The sequence below is a fragment of the Oncorhynchus mykiss genome, chromosome 16, assembly GCF_057628025.1.
Source record: "Oncorhynchus mykiss isolate SJ-2025 chromosome 16, ASM5762802v1, whole genome shotgun sequence".
Classification (NCBI taxonomy): Eukaryota; Metazoa; Chordata; class Actinopteri; order Salmoniformes; family Salmonidae; genus Oncorhynchus; species Oncorhynchus mykiss.
In genome coordinates, this window is record NC_143037.1 from 19,523,465 (window position 1) to 19,537,161 (window position 13,697).

The 13,697-nt window shown below is 41.8% G+C and overlaps 1 protein-coding gene across 18 annotated transcripts in view; it reads right to left on the bottom strand.

Annotated features, from left to right (window-relative positions):
• Nucleotides 1-7,443: 7,443 nt before the first annotated feature.
• raraa (retinoic acid receptor, alpha a) overlaps nt 7,444-13,697 on the bottom strand; it is a 217,701-nt gene continuing 211,447 nt past the window's right edge. For all 18 annotated transcript variants that reach the window (XM_036946446.2, XM_036946444.2, XM_090202164.1 and 15 more), the window contains 4 exons: nt 12,353-12,529; nt 11,764-11,968; nt 11,102-11,260; nt 7,444-9,797 (listed from right to left, as the gene is read on the bottom strand). In XM_036946446.2, the coding sequence (XP_036802341.1) occupies nt 9,595-9,797; nt 11,102-11,260; nt 11,764-11,968; nt 12,353-12,529 (744 nt within the window). In that variant the 3' untranslated portion in view covers nt 7,444-9,594. The remainder of the gene's footprint in view (nt 9,798-11,101; nt 11,261-11,763; nt 11,969-12,352; nt 12,530-13,697) is intronic.

The window sequence follows — 13,697 nt, forward strand, 5'->3', positions numbered from 1 at the left end:
TGGGCAGTTTCTTCACACAACACACTAAAATACCACAGGATGAGACATAATACCCATAATACCCATAAAAGCAATCGTTATCCCACCATACATTTTCCCATAGGGCATTTTAGAAACACTTAAAATAAGGGCTGTGTTTCGTGTAGGCTTACCGAAAGCAGTGCGATGCACTGTTGAGTGTTTAAATCCTGAGGGGCTTGTGCTGATTGTACTGAGATTATGACAGCAGGTTAAATGGCGTCCCTTGAGAAGGCAATAACAAGAAGTTATGTCAGGAGAAGTGCAGTATTATCATAATGATAAAATGGAGGGAAAACGGGACATGGTTTGTTAAAGAAGAATGGTAGAAAGTGTAAGCAGAGTGAACTGAAGACAGGAGGAGAAATGGAAGTGAATGAGGGAGAAGTATTGGAGGTGGTAGGTGTGGTGAAGTTCTCGGAGTCAGATGAGAAAGATGAGTCTGACAGTAGGAGTGAAGTTTTGGGAAAAAGTGGACCCTTGTCTTTTGGCTGATCCATTTGTGGTTTCAGGGTTGGTGCAAACAGAATTGAGTGCTGTGGAATCGGTGAGGGTAACCAGCAGGCACTCTGCGTTAAACGAATGGGGACAAGATATGTGAATAAGAAAAGAAAAGGGTGCCATTAAAAGGAGTGATAACTGGGGTAGTGGTAAACTATTTTTACCACTACCCCAGTGGGCCTACTCTTTTCTCTGTATACACCAATGATGTCGCTCTTGCTGCTGGTGATTCTCTGATCCACCTCTAAGCAGACGACACCATTCTGTATACATCTGGCCCTTCTTAGGACACTGTGTTAACAAACCTCCAGACAAGCTTCAATGCCATACAACACTCCTTCCGTGACCTCCAACAGCTCTTAAATGCAAGCTAAACTAAATGCATGTTCTTCAACCAATCGTTGCCCACACCCGCCCGCCCGACTAGCATCACCACACTGGATGGTTCTGACTTAGAATATGTGGACAACTACAAAAACCTAAGTGTCTGGTTAGACTGTAAACTCTCCTTCCAGACTTACATTAAGCATCTCCAAAATTAAATCTAGAATCGGCATCATATTTCGCAACAAAGCCTCCTTCACTCATGCTGCCAAACATACCCTCGAAAAACTGACTATCCTGCCGATCCTTGACTTCGGCAATGCCATTTACAAAATAGCCTCCAACACTCTACTCAGCAAATTGGATGTTGTCTATCACAGTGCCATCCATTTTTTCACCAAAGCCCCATATACTACCCACCACTGCGACCTGTATGCTCTCGTTGGCGGGCCCTCGCTTCATATTCGTTGCCAAACCCACTGGCTCCAGGTCATCTATAAGTCTTTGCTAGGTAAAGCCCCACCTTATCTCAGTTCACTGGTCACCATAGCACCACCCACCCGTAGCACGCGCTCCAGCAGGTACATTTCACTGGTCACTGGTCACCCCCAAAGCCAACTCCTCCTTTGGCCACCTTTCCTTACAGTTCTCTGCTGCCAATGACTGGAATGAATTGCAAAAATCACTGAAGCTGGAGACTTATATCTCCCTCATTAACTTTAAGCATCAGCTGTCAGAGCAGCTTACCGATCATTGCACCTGTACATAGCCCATATGTAAATAGCCCACCCAACTACCTCATCCCCATATTGTTTTACATTTTTTTGCTCCTTTGCACCCCAGTATCTCTACTTGCACATTCATCTTCTGCACATCTATCACTCCAGTGTTTAATTGCTAAATTGCAATTATTTCACCACTATGGCCTATTGATTGCCTTACCTCCCTAATCTTACTACATTTGCACACACTGTATATAGACTTTTCTAGTGTGTATGTTTGTTTATCCCATGTGTAACTCTGTGTTGTTTGTGTCACACTGCTTTGCTCTATCTTGGCCAGGTCACAGTTCTAAATGAGAACTTGTTCTCAACTGGCCTACTTGGTTAAATAAAGGTGAAATTAAAAAATAACTTGTAAAAAATGTAAGATTCCCGGTGTTTGTGATGCTCGTCGTTTGGTGCGACGCAGACAGGGTGGCATGAGTGGCGAAACAGTTGAGTCTTTGCCCAACAAATTCATGTTAGCATATACAGTACTAGTCAAAAGTTTATACACACCTACTCATTCAAGGGTTTTTCTTATTTTTTTCTTATTTTCTACATTGTAGAAAAGTAGTGAAGACATCAAAACTGTGAAATAACAGATATGGAATCATGTAGTAACCAAAAAGTGTTAAACAAATCAAAATATATTTTATATTTGAGATTCTTCAAAATAGCTGCCCTTTGCCTTGATGACAGCTTTGCACACTCTTGGCATTCTCTCAACCAGCTTCATGAGGTAGTCACCTGGAATGCATTTCAATTAACAGGTGTGCTTTGTTAAAAGCTCATTTGTGGAATTTCTTTCCTTCTCAATGCGTTTGAACCAGTCAGTTGTGTTGTGACAAGGTAGGGGTGGTATACAGAAGATGGCTTTATTTGGTAAAAGACCAAGTCCGTATTATGTCAAGAAAAGCTCAAATAAGCAGTCCAGAAAATGTCAAGAACTTTGAAAGTTTCTTCAAGTGCAGTCGCAAAAAACATCAAGCGCTATGATGAAACTGGCTCTCATGAGGACTGCCACAGGAAAGGAAGACCCAGAGTTATTTAGAGTTACCAGCCTCAGAAATTGGCAATTAAACGCACCTCAGATTGCAGACCAAATAAATGCTTCACAGAGTTCAAGTAACAGACACATCTCAACATCAACTGTTCAGAGGAGACTGTGTGAATTAGTTCTTCATTGTCAAATTGCTGCAAATAAACCGCTACTAAAGGACAGCAATAATAAGAAGAGACTTGCTTGGGCCAAGAAACAAGAGCAATGGACATTAGACCGGCGGAAATCAAATCAAATCAAATTTTATTGGTCATATACACGTGTTTAGCAGATGTTATTGCGGGTGTAGCGACATACTTGGGTTTCTAGCTCCAACAGTGCAGTAATATCTAACAAGTAATATCTAACAATTTCACAACACTACACACAATATACACAAATCCAAAGTTAAGGAATGGAATTAAGAATATATAAATATTTGGACGAGCAATGTCGGCGCGGCATAGACTAAGATACAGTAGAATAGAATACAGTATATACATATGAGATGAGAAATGCAAAATATGTAATCATTATTAAAGTGACCAGTGTTCCATTTATTAAAGTGGCCAGTGATTTCAAGTCTATATATATAAGCAGCAGCCTCTATGTGCTAGTGATGGCTATTTAACAGTCTGATGACTTTGAAGATAGAAGCTGTTTTTCAGTCTCTCGGTCCCTGCTTTGATGCACCTGTACTGACCTCGCCTTCTGGATGATAGCAGGATGAACAGGCAGTGGCTTGGGTGGTTGTTGTCCTTGATGATCTTTTTGGCCTTCCTGTGACATCGGGTGCTGTAGGTGTCCTGGAGGGCAGGTAGTTTGCCCCCGTTTATGTGCTGGACAGACCACACCACCCTTTGGAGAGCCCTGCGGTTGCGGGTGGTGCAGTTGCCGTAACAGGCGGTGATACAGCCCGACAGGATGCTCCCAAGTGTGCACCTATAAAAGTTTGTGAGTTTTTTTGGGGGCCAAGCCAAATTTCTTCAGACTTCTGAGATTGAAGAGGCGCAACACCACACTGCCCGTCAGGAAGTCCAGGACCGAATTGAATAGGACGGGGTTCAGACCCAGGGCCCCGAGCTTACTCATGAGCTTGGAGGGTACTATGGTGTTGAATTAGAAATGTCCGGTGCGAGAGAGGCAGGTTGAGGATTCCAATGTTAGAGTAGTGCAGAAGTTTTCATATGCTGAGGCAGTGAAGAAAGTAGAGGAAGATGAGTCAAGGGGGAGGGATCCTGAGAGGAGTGTTATGAGTAGTAGATCTTTACCAGTACAGAGGGATAAGCCAACAAGTTATATACAGTGCCTTCGGAAAGTATTCAGACCCATTGACTTTGTCCACATTTTGTTAAGCTACAGCCTTATTCTAAAATTGATTAAATAAAAATCTACGCACAATACCCCATAATAACAAAGCAAAAACCGTTTTTAGAAATTAAAATAAAAAAACTTTAAAAACTCTAATACCTTATTTACATAAGTATTCAGACCCTTTGGTATGAGACTCGAAATTGAGCACAGGTGCATCCTGTTTCCATTGATCATCCTTGAGATGTCTTTACAACTTGATTGGTGTCCACCTGTTGTAAATTCAATTGATTGGACATGAGTTGGAAAGGCACACATCTGTCTATATAAGGTCTCAAAGTTGACAGTGCATGTCAAATCAAGTCAAAGTTTGTCACGTGCGCTGAATACAACAGGTGTAAACTTTACAGTGAAATGCTTACTTACAAGCCCTTAACCAACAGCGCAGTTTAAGTAAAAAAAATAGGTATTAGGTAAACAATAGATAAGTAAAGAAAAATAATAAATGAGGCTATATACAGGTGTCAGAGCAAAGACCAAGCCATGAGGGTGAAGGAATTGGGCAGCAGGTAGTGGTTAGAGCGTTGGACTTGTAACCGAAAGGTTGCAAGATCGAATCCCTGAGCTGACACGGTAAACATATGTCGTTCTGCCCCTGAACAAGGCAGTTAACCCACTGTTCCTAGGCCGTCATTGAAAATAAGAATTTGTTCTTAATTGACTTGCCTAGTTAAATAAAGGTAATATATATATATTTTTTAATTGTTCAAAGTGCTCTGAGACCGGATTGTGTTGAGGCACAGATCTGGGGAAGGGTACCAAAATATGTCTGCAGCTTTGAAGGTCTCCAAGAACACAGTGGCCTCCATCATTCTTAAATAGAATTAGTTTTGAACCACCAAGACTCTTCCTAGAGCTGCTAAATTTAAATAGGAATAGGGTGGTTTTATTGATTTATAAAAAAAAATATGAATATAATTTAGTGAGTGTAGTGTTAGATGGTAGGGTATTTTCTTTTTAACACAGTATAAGGGAGTTATACATCAGTCTAGTAGGTGGTGGTAATGCAACATTTATTGGATGCTAACCGCCGTTAAACCTCAGTGAAGAAGTGTAGGCTTACCTTGGCGTGATGTTCTGATAACTGTGTAAATCTCTCTTGGACAAGGTGACTTTTCTCAATATATTTGTCTGTATTTACGCCCCAAATATGAAATGCTAATTAACTGCTAATGTGGCTATCATAAAGAACTACAAATGCCATGATGATCTGGACGAGACTGCCGAATCGAGGCAAAGGTAAGAATCTCTGGATTAACTATCTAATGTTTGTTCAATGTAGTAATTAATACATTGGCTACATTTCTTTAAATGGACAATTCTGTGAAATGTCTTGTGCACGTTTTAAATGGACACAATACCTGTTAGCAAAGGTGTCAGCTAGAAATGATGTGATGGAGCTTGCAGGGAATTGTAGTTTTGCATGGTGTCTACTTTGATGCTAATTAGCAGTTTTGAAACTGAGAGTAAGTAGAGCTGAATAAGTCACCTTGTCCGAAAGAGATTTACAAAACCTCAAACCATGGTAAGCCTACACGAAACACAGCCCTTATTTGAAGTGTTTCTTTAATCCGGTATGGGGAAAAATGAATAGTGGAAAAACAATTGGAACCATTTCCCTGTTTGACCGCTAGGTTTTATGGGTATTATGACACCTCCACAGTGGGGCTCTATGCCACAGATGTCTCAAGTTTTGATGGAGCGTGCAATTGACATGCTGACTGCAGCAATGTCCACTAGAGCTGTTGCCAGAGAATTGAATGTTAATTTCTCTACCATAAGCCACCTCCAACGTTGTTATGGAGAATTTGGCAATACGTCCAACCAGCCTCACAACCGCAGACCACGTGTATGGCCTTGTGTGTGCGAGCTGATGTCAATGTTTTGCCCCATGGTGGCGGTGGGGTTATGGTATGGGCAGGCATAAGCTACGGACAATGAACACAATTGCATTTTATCAATGGCAATTTGAATGCACTGAGATACCGTGACTAGATCTTGAGGCCCATTGTCGTGCCATTCATCCGCCGCCATCACCTCATGTTTCAGCATGATAATGCACGGCCCCATGTCGCAAGGATCTGTACAAAATTCCTGGAAGCAGAAAATGTCCCAGTTCTTCCATGACTTGTATACTCACCAGACATGTCACCCATTGAGCATGTTAGGGTCGCTCTGGATCAACGTGTACGACAGCGTGTCCCAGTTTCTGCCAATATCCAGCAACTTCGCACAGCCATTGAAGAGGAGTGGGACAACATTCCACAGGCCACAATCAACAGCCTGAGCAACTCTATGCGAAGGAGATGTGTCGCTCTGCGTGAGGAAAATGTAAATTGTAAATAAGCATTTGTTCATAACGGACTTGCCTAGTTAAATACAGATTAAATAAATGTGAAATCCATAGATTAGGGAATAATCCATGTATTTAAATGGACTGATTTCCTTATATGAACTGTAACTCATTAAAATCTTTGAAATTGTTTCATATTTATTTTTGTTCAGTATAAATACACAGCTGGAACGCCGATTTAAGGTGTTTACAAGTCTTAATAATTCTAAAGATTGCTCAGAAATCCAGGTGTTTTAATCAGAGTATACTTACTTCGATTTTGACCGTACACAGATTGATAAACAGAGTAAGGTATTTACATTCCTATTGCATAATCTGCCTACTGCCATAGTCAGTTTAATATAAAATTATTACTGTGCATTTAAACGTACTCAAAAGGCTGGTAATCCAAAATAAATTAGACACCTGTACGCTGTTCCTTAAAAATGAGGAACATATCTTCTACTATATCTTCTACCAATCAAATGATGAAGCCATTTGAGTAACTGCAGCAATCATCTTTCTCGCTAATTTGAAAAGCTGTTCTTATCTCATGCAGTTACAAGAACTAGTATAATCCCTCCCAAGCACAAGCAGAGACGCAGTATGCTCTGTGTTCGTAGTTTACCGTCTGTGAGGAGTGATATTAAACATTCTATGCCAGATGACAAATAACCCCTCTCGTTGGCCTGCTTGCTACCAGTAGAACTCCATAGCCTTCGTTGGTATTTGAGGGCCTAACGTTTGTATGGTTGTCCTGGTACTGTACTGCAGTCTGCAACAGCACATATACCATACCACGGAACCCATTCATTACTGCGTACTTAACATTATGCAAGACATTATGACTGTCCGTAAATGGTAGCCGTTGCTGCCATCAATGTATTTCTTCTATCAGAAGAGGCCTACTCATCTATCAGTGGGGTGTATATGACAGACATTTGTTTACACGCCAAGTAATGCTTCTCAAAGGACAAGGCTCAGGTGCAGAAGACTACTCAAGTATAAGACTATAAAATATATATATATATTACACATCTTGATGTATTATCGTAAATGTGTAATCAAACACTGCTTCAGGCACACACAAACACTATTATGAAATGTTTTTATTTTAAGTTGCCTGATGAATTTGGAAAAAAATTGCAACATATTCCATACTTCTCAAATCGAGGGGTTTGTGTTGCTAATCCAGATTCGCTGGGGAGAGGCTTGTGCGCTGTTGTGGACAGGTGAAAAATTGAGGGTAAAAAAAAAGCAGCTTTGACCGTACAAATAAAGAAATGAAAAAAAAAAGGAACACATTTATGATTCAAACAGAATCCATATTGACATCCTCTTCATAGCTCTTGTTGTTCAGACCGGTCTCTCTGCAAAGTACTGGCCTAGCAGAGACGAGTGATTGTGGAGTTGTAGAATTCAGTAGCATGCATATGTGTGTCAGTGTGTGTGATAGGCAGTGGGGTGCAGCACAGTGGAAACTCTTACAAAGAACAAGCAAAGCATATAGAACGATTCCTTCCTGAGACATCGGTATGTGTTTGTGTACAGTGATGAATGTTTGAGCGAGCTGCGTGTGAGAATCAAAAACTAGGCTCGGTGGTGATGTTGGGCTTCTATGAAGAATCACAGGTGGTATTGCTCTGAGGCAAAGGTCAAAAGGTCCCGTTTCTCAAAACGGGGTCACATTCATTAGTGCACACTGCAAAACATTTTACAAGGGGGGGAGGGTAGACTCTCCCTGTGTCAATCACTTATTTTTAATTTTTCATGCCTAATGAATACGACCCAGGTTGTTGGTGTAGTCGTGAGAGCATAGTCAACAAGGCCAACTTTCTTCACCATCAATAGGGAACACTAGATCACTCAAGTTACCCTCCCCCATATAATTTTTTTGGGGAAAATGTGTGTACTGTACTCCATCCTTCACATTGTAATCCATTTGGGAACCATGCTGTGTCTAGTCTCTGTGCCTAGCTGGATGAACCCAGCGCCTGGCTCTCAACCCTCCAACTCCCCAAATCCAATCACCAAAAAGCCCCAATATGAGTGCTTTGGTTTTCTTTTTCGTATTCATGGAAATCTATGTTGTAATTTAAGGGGTGAGTGAACTAAATTGTGGCTGCTGTTTTTAAGAACCATTGTGATTTCTATGGACCTGTCCCTCATTTAAAGGGACAAACAGATGCGTTTCCTTCAGGAAAATGTGCTTAAAATATATTTTTCTTGAAACAGAAACCCATGAACAAAAAACGTAAAAAGGTATCCGTAGTTTTTTTTTTTTTTTAAGAAATGAATACAGCTTATATACATGAACTCAAAGGCTACTTAAAATACACCTGAACTTCATTCATTTGATTTCTTGAAGGACCTGTGACCATATCATACATCCAAGCTCATACAATCATTTTTTTCCCATTCTCTTTGCAGCAGAAAAGAAAAAGGAGAGAAAAAGCAAACCCAACCTGGAATAGTTCGATATTTATCGCAACTCTTTTCTGTGCACATTTGCGTGTGTATGTCTTTAAATTGAAAAAGTAATTTTAACTTCTTTACTTTTGTTAATTAAAACATCATCAGTATGTGATAAAACAATGGAACAATTCTCTTTTGATACCCTCATGGGTATAAAACAATTAAAACACACAAAAAAGTAGTTTTTCTTCTCAACCTGCTATTCCATCAAGAAGAATTCAATCACAACAGTTCCTTACTTTCTATATATATTTATATATATTTAGTACGAAATCTGTTTTTCAAAGATGGAAAAGGAGAATGACCCAGTCTTTTTATGTGGGTTCTTCTTCGACAAGTCCATGCCTGCAGTCCTCCTTGGAGAAACGAGAAAAGTGTCTGGTGTTAGTCTGTCCGCTTGTCGTGTCCATTTGTCTGTCTGTTTCCTCCATTCCCACCAGCCCCTCTGAGTGGACCAGTGTCCACAGCTCTGACTGCTCGATTCCTTCCCTCAGTCTTTCAGGTAGAGAGCGAGAGAGCGAGAGAGCGAGAGAGAGAGAGAGAGAGAAGGGTGAGGGACAGAGGAGATATCAGCAGTGTTCCAGAAAACGGAGAAATCCCACCACCGCCCGTCCGCCATTTTCCCGACAGTGTCTTTGGGGGGGTGGAGCAGGAGAGGGTGTATCGCACATAGGGAGGAACACTCAAGAACACGCCAGTCTCTGTGTCCATTGAGGACCCCCCAACCACAGGGAGAAAGGGGGGGGATGAGCGAAAAAGAGGGCGGCTTGCTACGGTGACTGTGTGGTGGGGCTGGGGCTGCTTTGGGCGGAACTTGGGGATAGGCTGGGGCTGCAGCTGCCTGGGAGGGCCCCACTGGTCCGGGAGCCTGTGGCCCCACTCTCCAGACCCTCAGAATTCTCTAGCATCTCCTGGATGAGAGGGGGCATGGAGCCCGGGATCTCCATCTTCAGGGTGATGACACGCTCGGCTCCTGAGGAGGGGAGGACCAAGATATGGTGTTAGTCTGTCCTCAGTTGCGGACATTCAACCCCTTTATATGAATGAGTCACACTTGACTTGGATCTACATTACAAATTTTTTTTTTTTTTTTTTTACAATTTAAAAGGTGCACTATGCAGAAATTGCGCCTCCATTTCCTGGTTGCTAAAATTAAAATAGTTTGCCTAATTTCAGTTTGTGACAAAACAAGCAGCTATAGTGTAGAGAATCGTTGTACAATCTAAACCGCTGTGAAATATATTTTACATAACCAAAAATATTGTATTCTCAGCTGGTGTTCAAAACCGAAAGTAAAAGACGCAAAAACAAAACTTAAGAATGGGAAGCATATAAATAGTGCACATAGAACAGATCTATGCTTCTTTAGACTTGCTTTCGATAAAAATTACAGATCTAAAAATCCCATTTCTATGTTAATTTGGTCAGGTCGCCCAAAAAGTTGAATATTGCAGCTTTAACTACTATATATAGTAGTCCATTATAATATAACGCTAATTGAAACAGGACTTCCAATTAAGACGTGAGCTGAGTAAGGGGGGGGGGGGGGGTCTCTGAAGAAACACTTCATATACAAAGTGGGACCTTCTGGTAGTCAGAGGCTCCCAGCCAACATAACTATACAAAATGCAGTGATGTGTAAGAAAATTGTGATAGACTGAGTCTGAAGTTTTAAAAAACAGAGGCTGCCGCATGCATGTAGATTATATCACCATAATAAAACACTGGGAGAAGCGTTCCTTGAACAATCTTCCTTTTATTTTTCAAAGTGAAGCAGGATTTTTTTCTATACAAAACCCATCTTAATTCTCAGCTTTTTTGTCAGTTTTTCAATGTGTGTTTTAAAAGAGAGTATCATCACGTGCAAATACGCAGGTCCTCAGGGTCAATATTACAAGACCTAGAGAACATCAATTAGGGTTTTATTGGCATTAGGCACTAGTTTCAAGATCAGTAAGTGATTTTTGAATTGTCAAAATTGTCATGAAAGGTCTGCTGTACTGAGGGGGCACAGGAGTAAATAACAGTAATAACTGTACCATCCGCATAGAGAGGAGTGTTACAGGTTTCATATAAATAGTGAAGAGAACAGGGCCCCAAAAATCGATCCCTGCTGCACACCTTTCGTAATACTGAGGAAACTACATTTGTGTCCTGTCCGTTATCGATCATCAGTGAACCAATCGCAAGATGCCTGATCTTGGCCTATTTCAGACAACCTTTGAACGAGAAAGAAATGGTCAACGGTGTAGACGGATGTCTCGGACTGCCTATCACCTTTGGCACTGATGCTCCTCAGGTCGGTGATCTTCATCAGCATCTTGGGAAACATGTGTGGTTTGTGAGGCCTCCTCTTCCTCACGTAGATCTTCAGAGCCTCCAGTAGGGGCTCCTGTAGTACGTCCACCTTGTCTGCCTGCTCCAGGTCCTGCCGATCTACACACAGCCACAAACACAATACAGGGGTGTGTTCAGTGAGTTGAAATGTAATAAATAGAGCTCATGCTAAACTGTATGCATTCTGTGCATTCAAATTGCCATCGATAAAATGCAATTGTGCTCGTTGTCCATAGTTTATGCCTGCCTATTTCATGCCATATTATGCTTGCCCACCATGGGGCACTTTTGTTCACAACGTTAACATCAGCAAACTGCTCGCCCACAGAACGCCATACAAGTGGTCTGCAGTTGTGAGGCTGGTTGGACGTACTGCCAAATTCTGGAATACGGTACAGTGACAGTTGCCTATAATGAGAAGCGATGTGACCAGCTCTATTTGTTTTAGACAGAGACACCTTCACAGCCACATGAAGACGAGGCAGATTAACCCCTACCCTACTCTACCCGGGCACAATGTCATTATCAACTTCAATCACTGAGTGTGTATGGGTGCGTCTGTATATGCAGTAGCATTGGTTGAATCCAAACAGCCGCAGTACCTCCACACAACAGACAGATGGCGCTGAGCAGCCCCGTCTCGGCGTCGTCCATCTCCAGGGGAAGGAGCTGGTTGGCGAAGGCGAACACCAGGTCGGTGAGCGGTCCGAAACCGGCATTGTGCATCTGGGTCCGGTTTAGCGTCAGGCCGTCCGAGAACGTCATGGTGTCCTGCTCCGGTGTGTAGCGCGTGCAGATCCGCAGAATCTGAGGGAGCAGAGCGCAGGATTGGTTGAGAATGCCAGAAATAAAATACATAGGCCAATCATGAAATAGCACAGGGTATGAATCGATAAGTAGCTGTAGTACTTTCAATAATCCTATGAACAGATCTTATATAATAGAGTGGTCACCACTCACTAATCCCAGGCCTGAAAAAACTAGATTGTGTGCAGGTTTTTACACCACCCCAGCACTCATACATCCATTTCAACTGATCGAGTTCCTACTTATAAGGTGATTTGTTGGTGATATGGTGTTTTAGTGCTGGAACAAACGCCTGTACTCCCTCTCAGATAGACCAGGACCATGGTTGGTTAATTGACCAACTCTGATCGTGAAGAGCGATCCGAGAGAGTGTGTTCCCCTTACCAGTATGTCCAGACAGGCGGCCTTGAGCAGGGTGATCTGGTCAGCGATGGTGAGCGTGGTGAAGCCGGGCAGCTGCTTGGCAAACTCCACCGTCTTGATGATACACTTGGTGGACAGCTCACTGAATTTGTCCCACAGGTTCACGTCCAAAGCCACACGCCGCTCCGAGCTGTTACTCTGTGAATGAGATAGAGAAACTAGTAAGAGTTTGATGGCTAACCTGTTTTTATTGAAAGAGGATGGTTTTACATTGAAGCAGCAGCGCAACTTTCACTGGGGACGGGGGGAACGGGGGGGGGGGGGGTCACATTCTGAAATTGCCAGTACTGAGCTAGTAGTGTCTCGACTGAGGTGAATGAATTAGAGAGCTAGTAGCCACCAAAGCCAATTTAGCTCTAGTCTAGCCTGTAGCTATCAGTATCAGATTGCGATATGAGGTGGCTATTATTACCATTTAACAGCTGTTGTTTGTATGGAAATGTTTTGTAGCCTTTTTGTCCCGTTTCAACAGAAGTAAATTAACTTTGATTGCTTTCGCCAGTTGATATACAGAGAAAGAGAGCTGGCCAAAAATGGCGGTTTTGTGCAATGTGAGTTTTTATTAGTCAGTATAGCAATGTAATCTTATTGATTTGTCAGTTTCCCTAGATAATTCTAGTAATAAACAGCTCTACAGGCTTCACTGTCATAGTGTTGTGTACTGACGGTGCACCATGATCATCATGTCTTAGCAGGATCAGATGGTGACAGGTGTCCCAGCAGGGTCAGACAGCCAGGGAAGACCAGTCTACGGAGTTCTGGTGATTTTTGCAGTATATTAATCATTGAATGATACAAAGTTCCATCTTGAGTTGATGGGTAGACCTACAGTACCTACAGGACAGTAGATTCATGCTACAGTCTGGGATCTGGGAATAACGGTCCTTTCAATTATTGAACCATTGATTCTATTCTTAGATAATGTATAATTAATGTTTCATGAGCTGAAATAAAATATGTATAATGTATGTGTAGCTTTGCGCTTATTATGTATTATTTTGAAACTTTATTCCCAAACCTAAAGACTGTGAAAAAAAAATCTGTTGGAAGAGAGTTTAGTTATTGACTAGGCTGGTGGGGGTCGGGTGTGTAGAAGGATCCGGCTGGCTGGGTGGGCTGGCTGAAATTTGATAGAGGATTTCTTAATAAACACAATCAAAAGTCCTTGTACTTCATTTTAAAAGAGTTGTTCATTTGTTAGGTTATTGGTTAAAGGTGCAACAATATTGATTATTGAATTAGCTTTGATCTTGTTCAGTCTTATCACTTAAACATATTTAACAATTATCTCTTAACTAGCTTGATG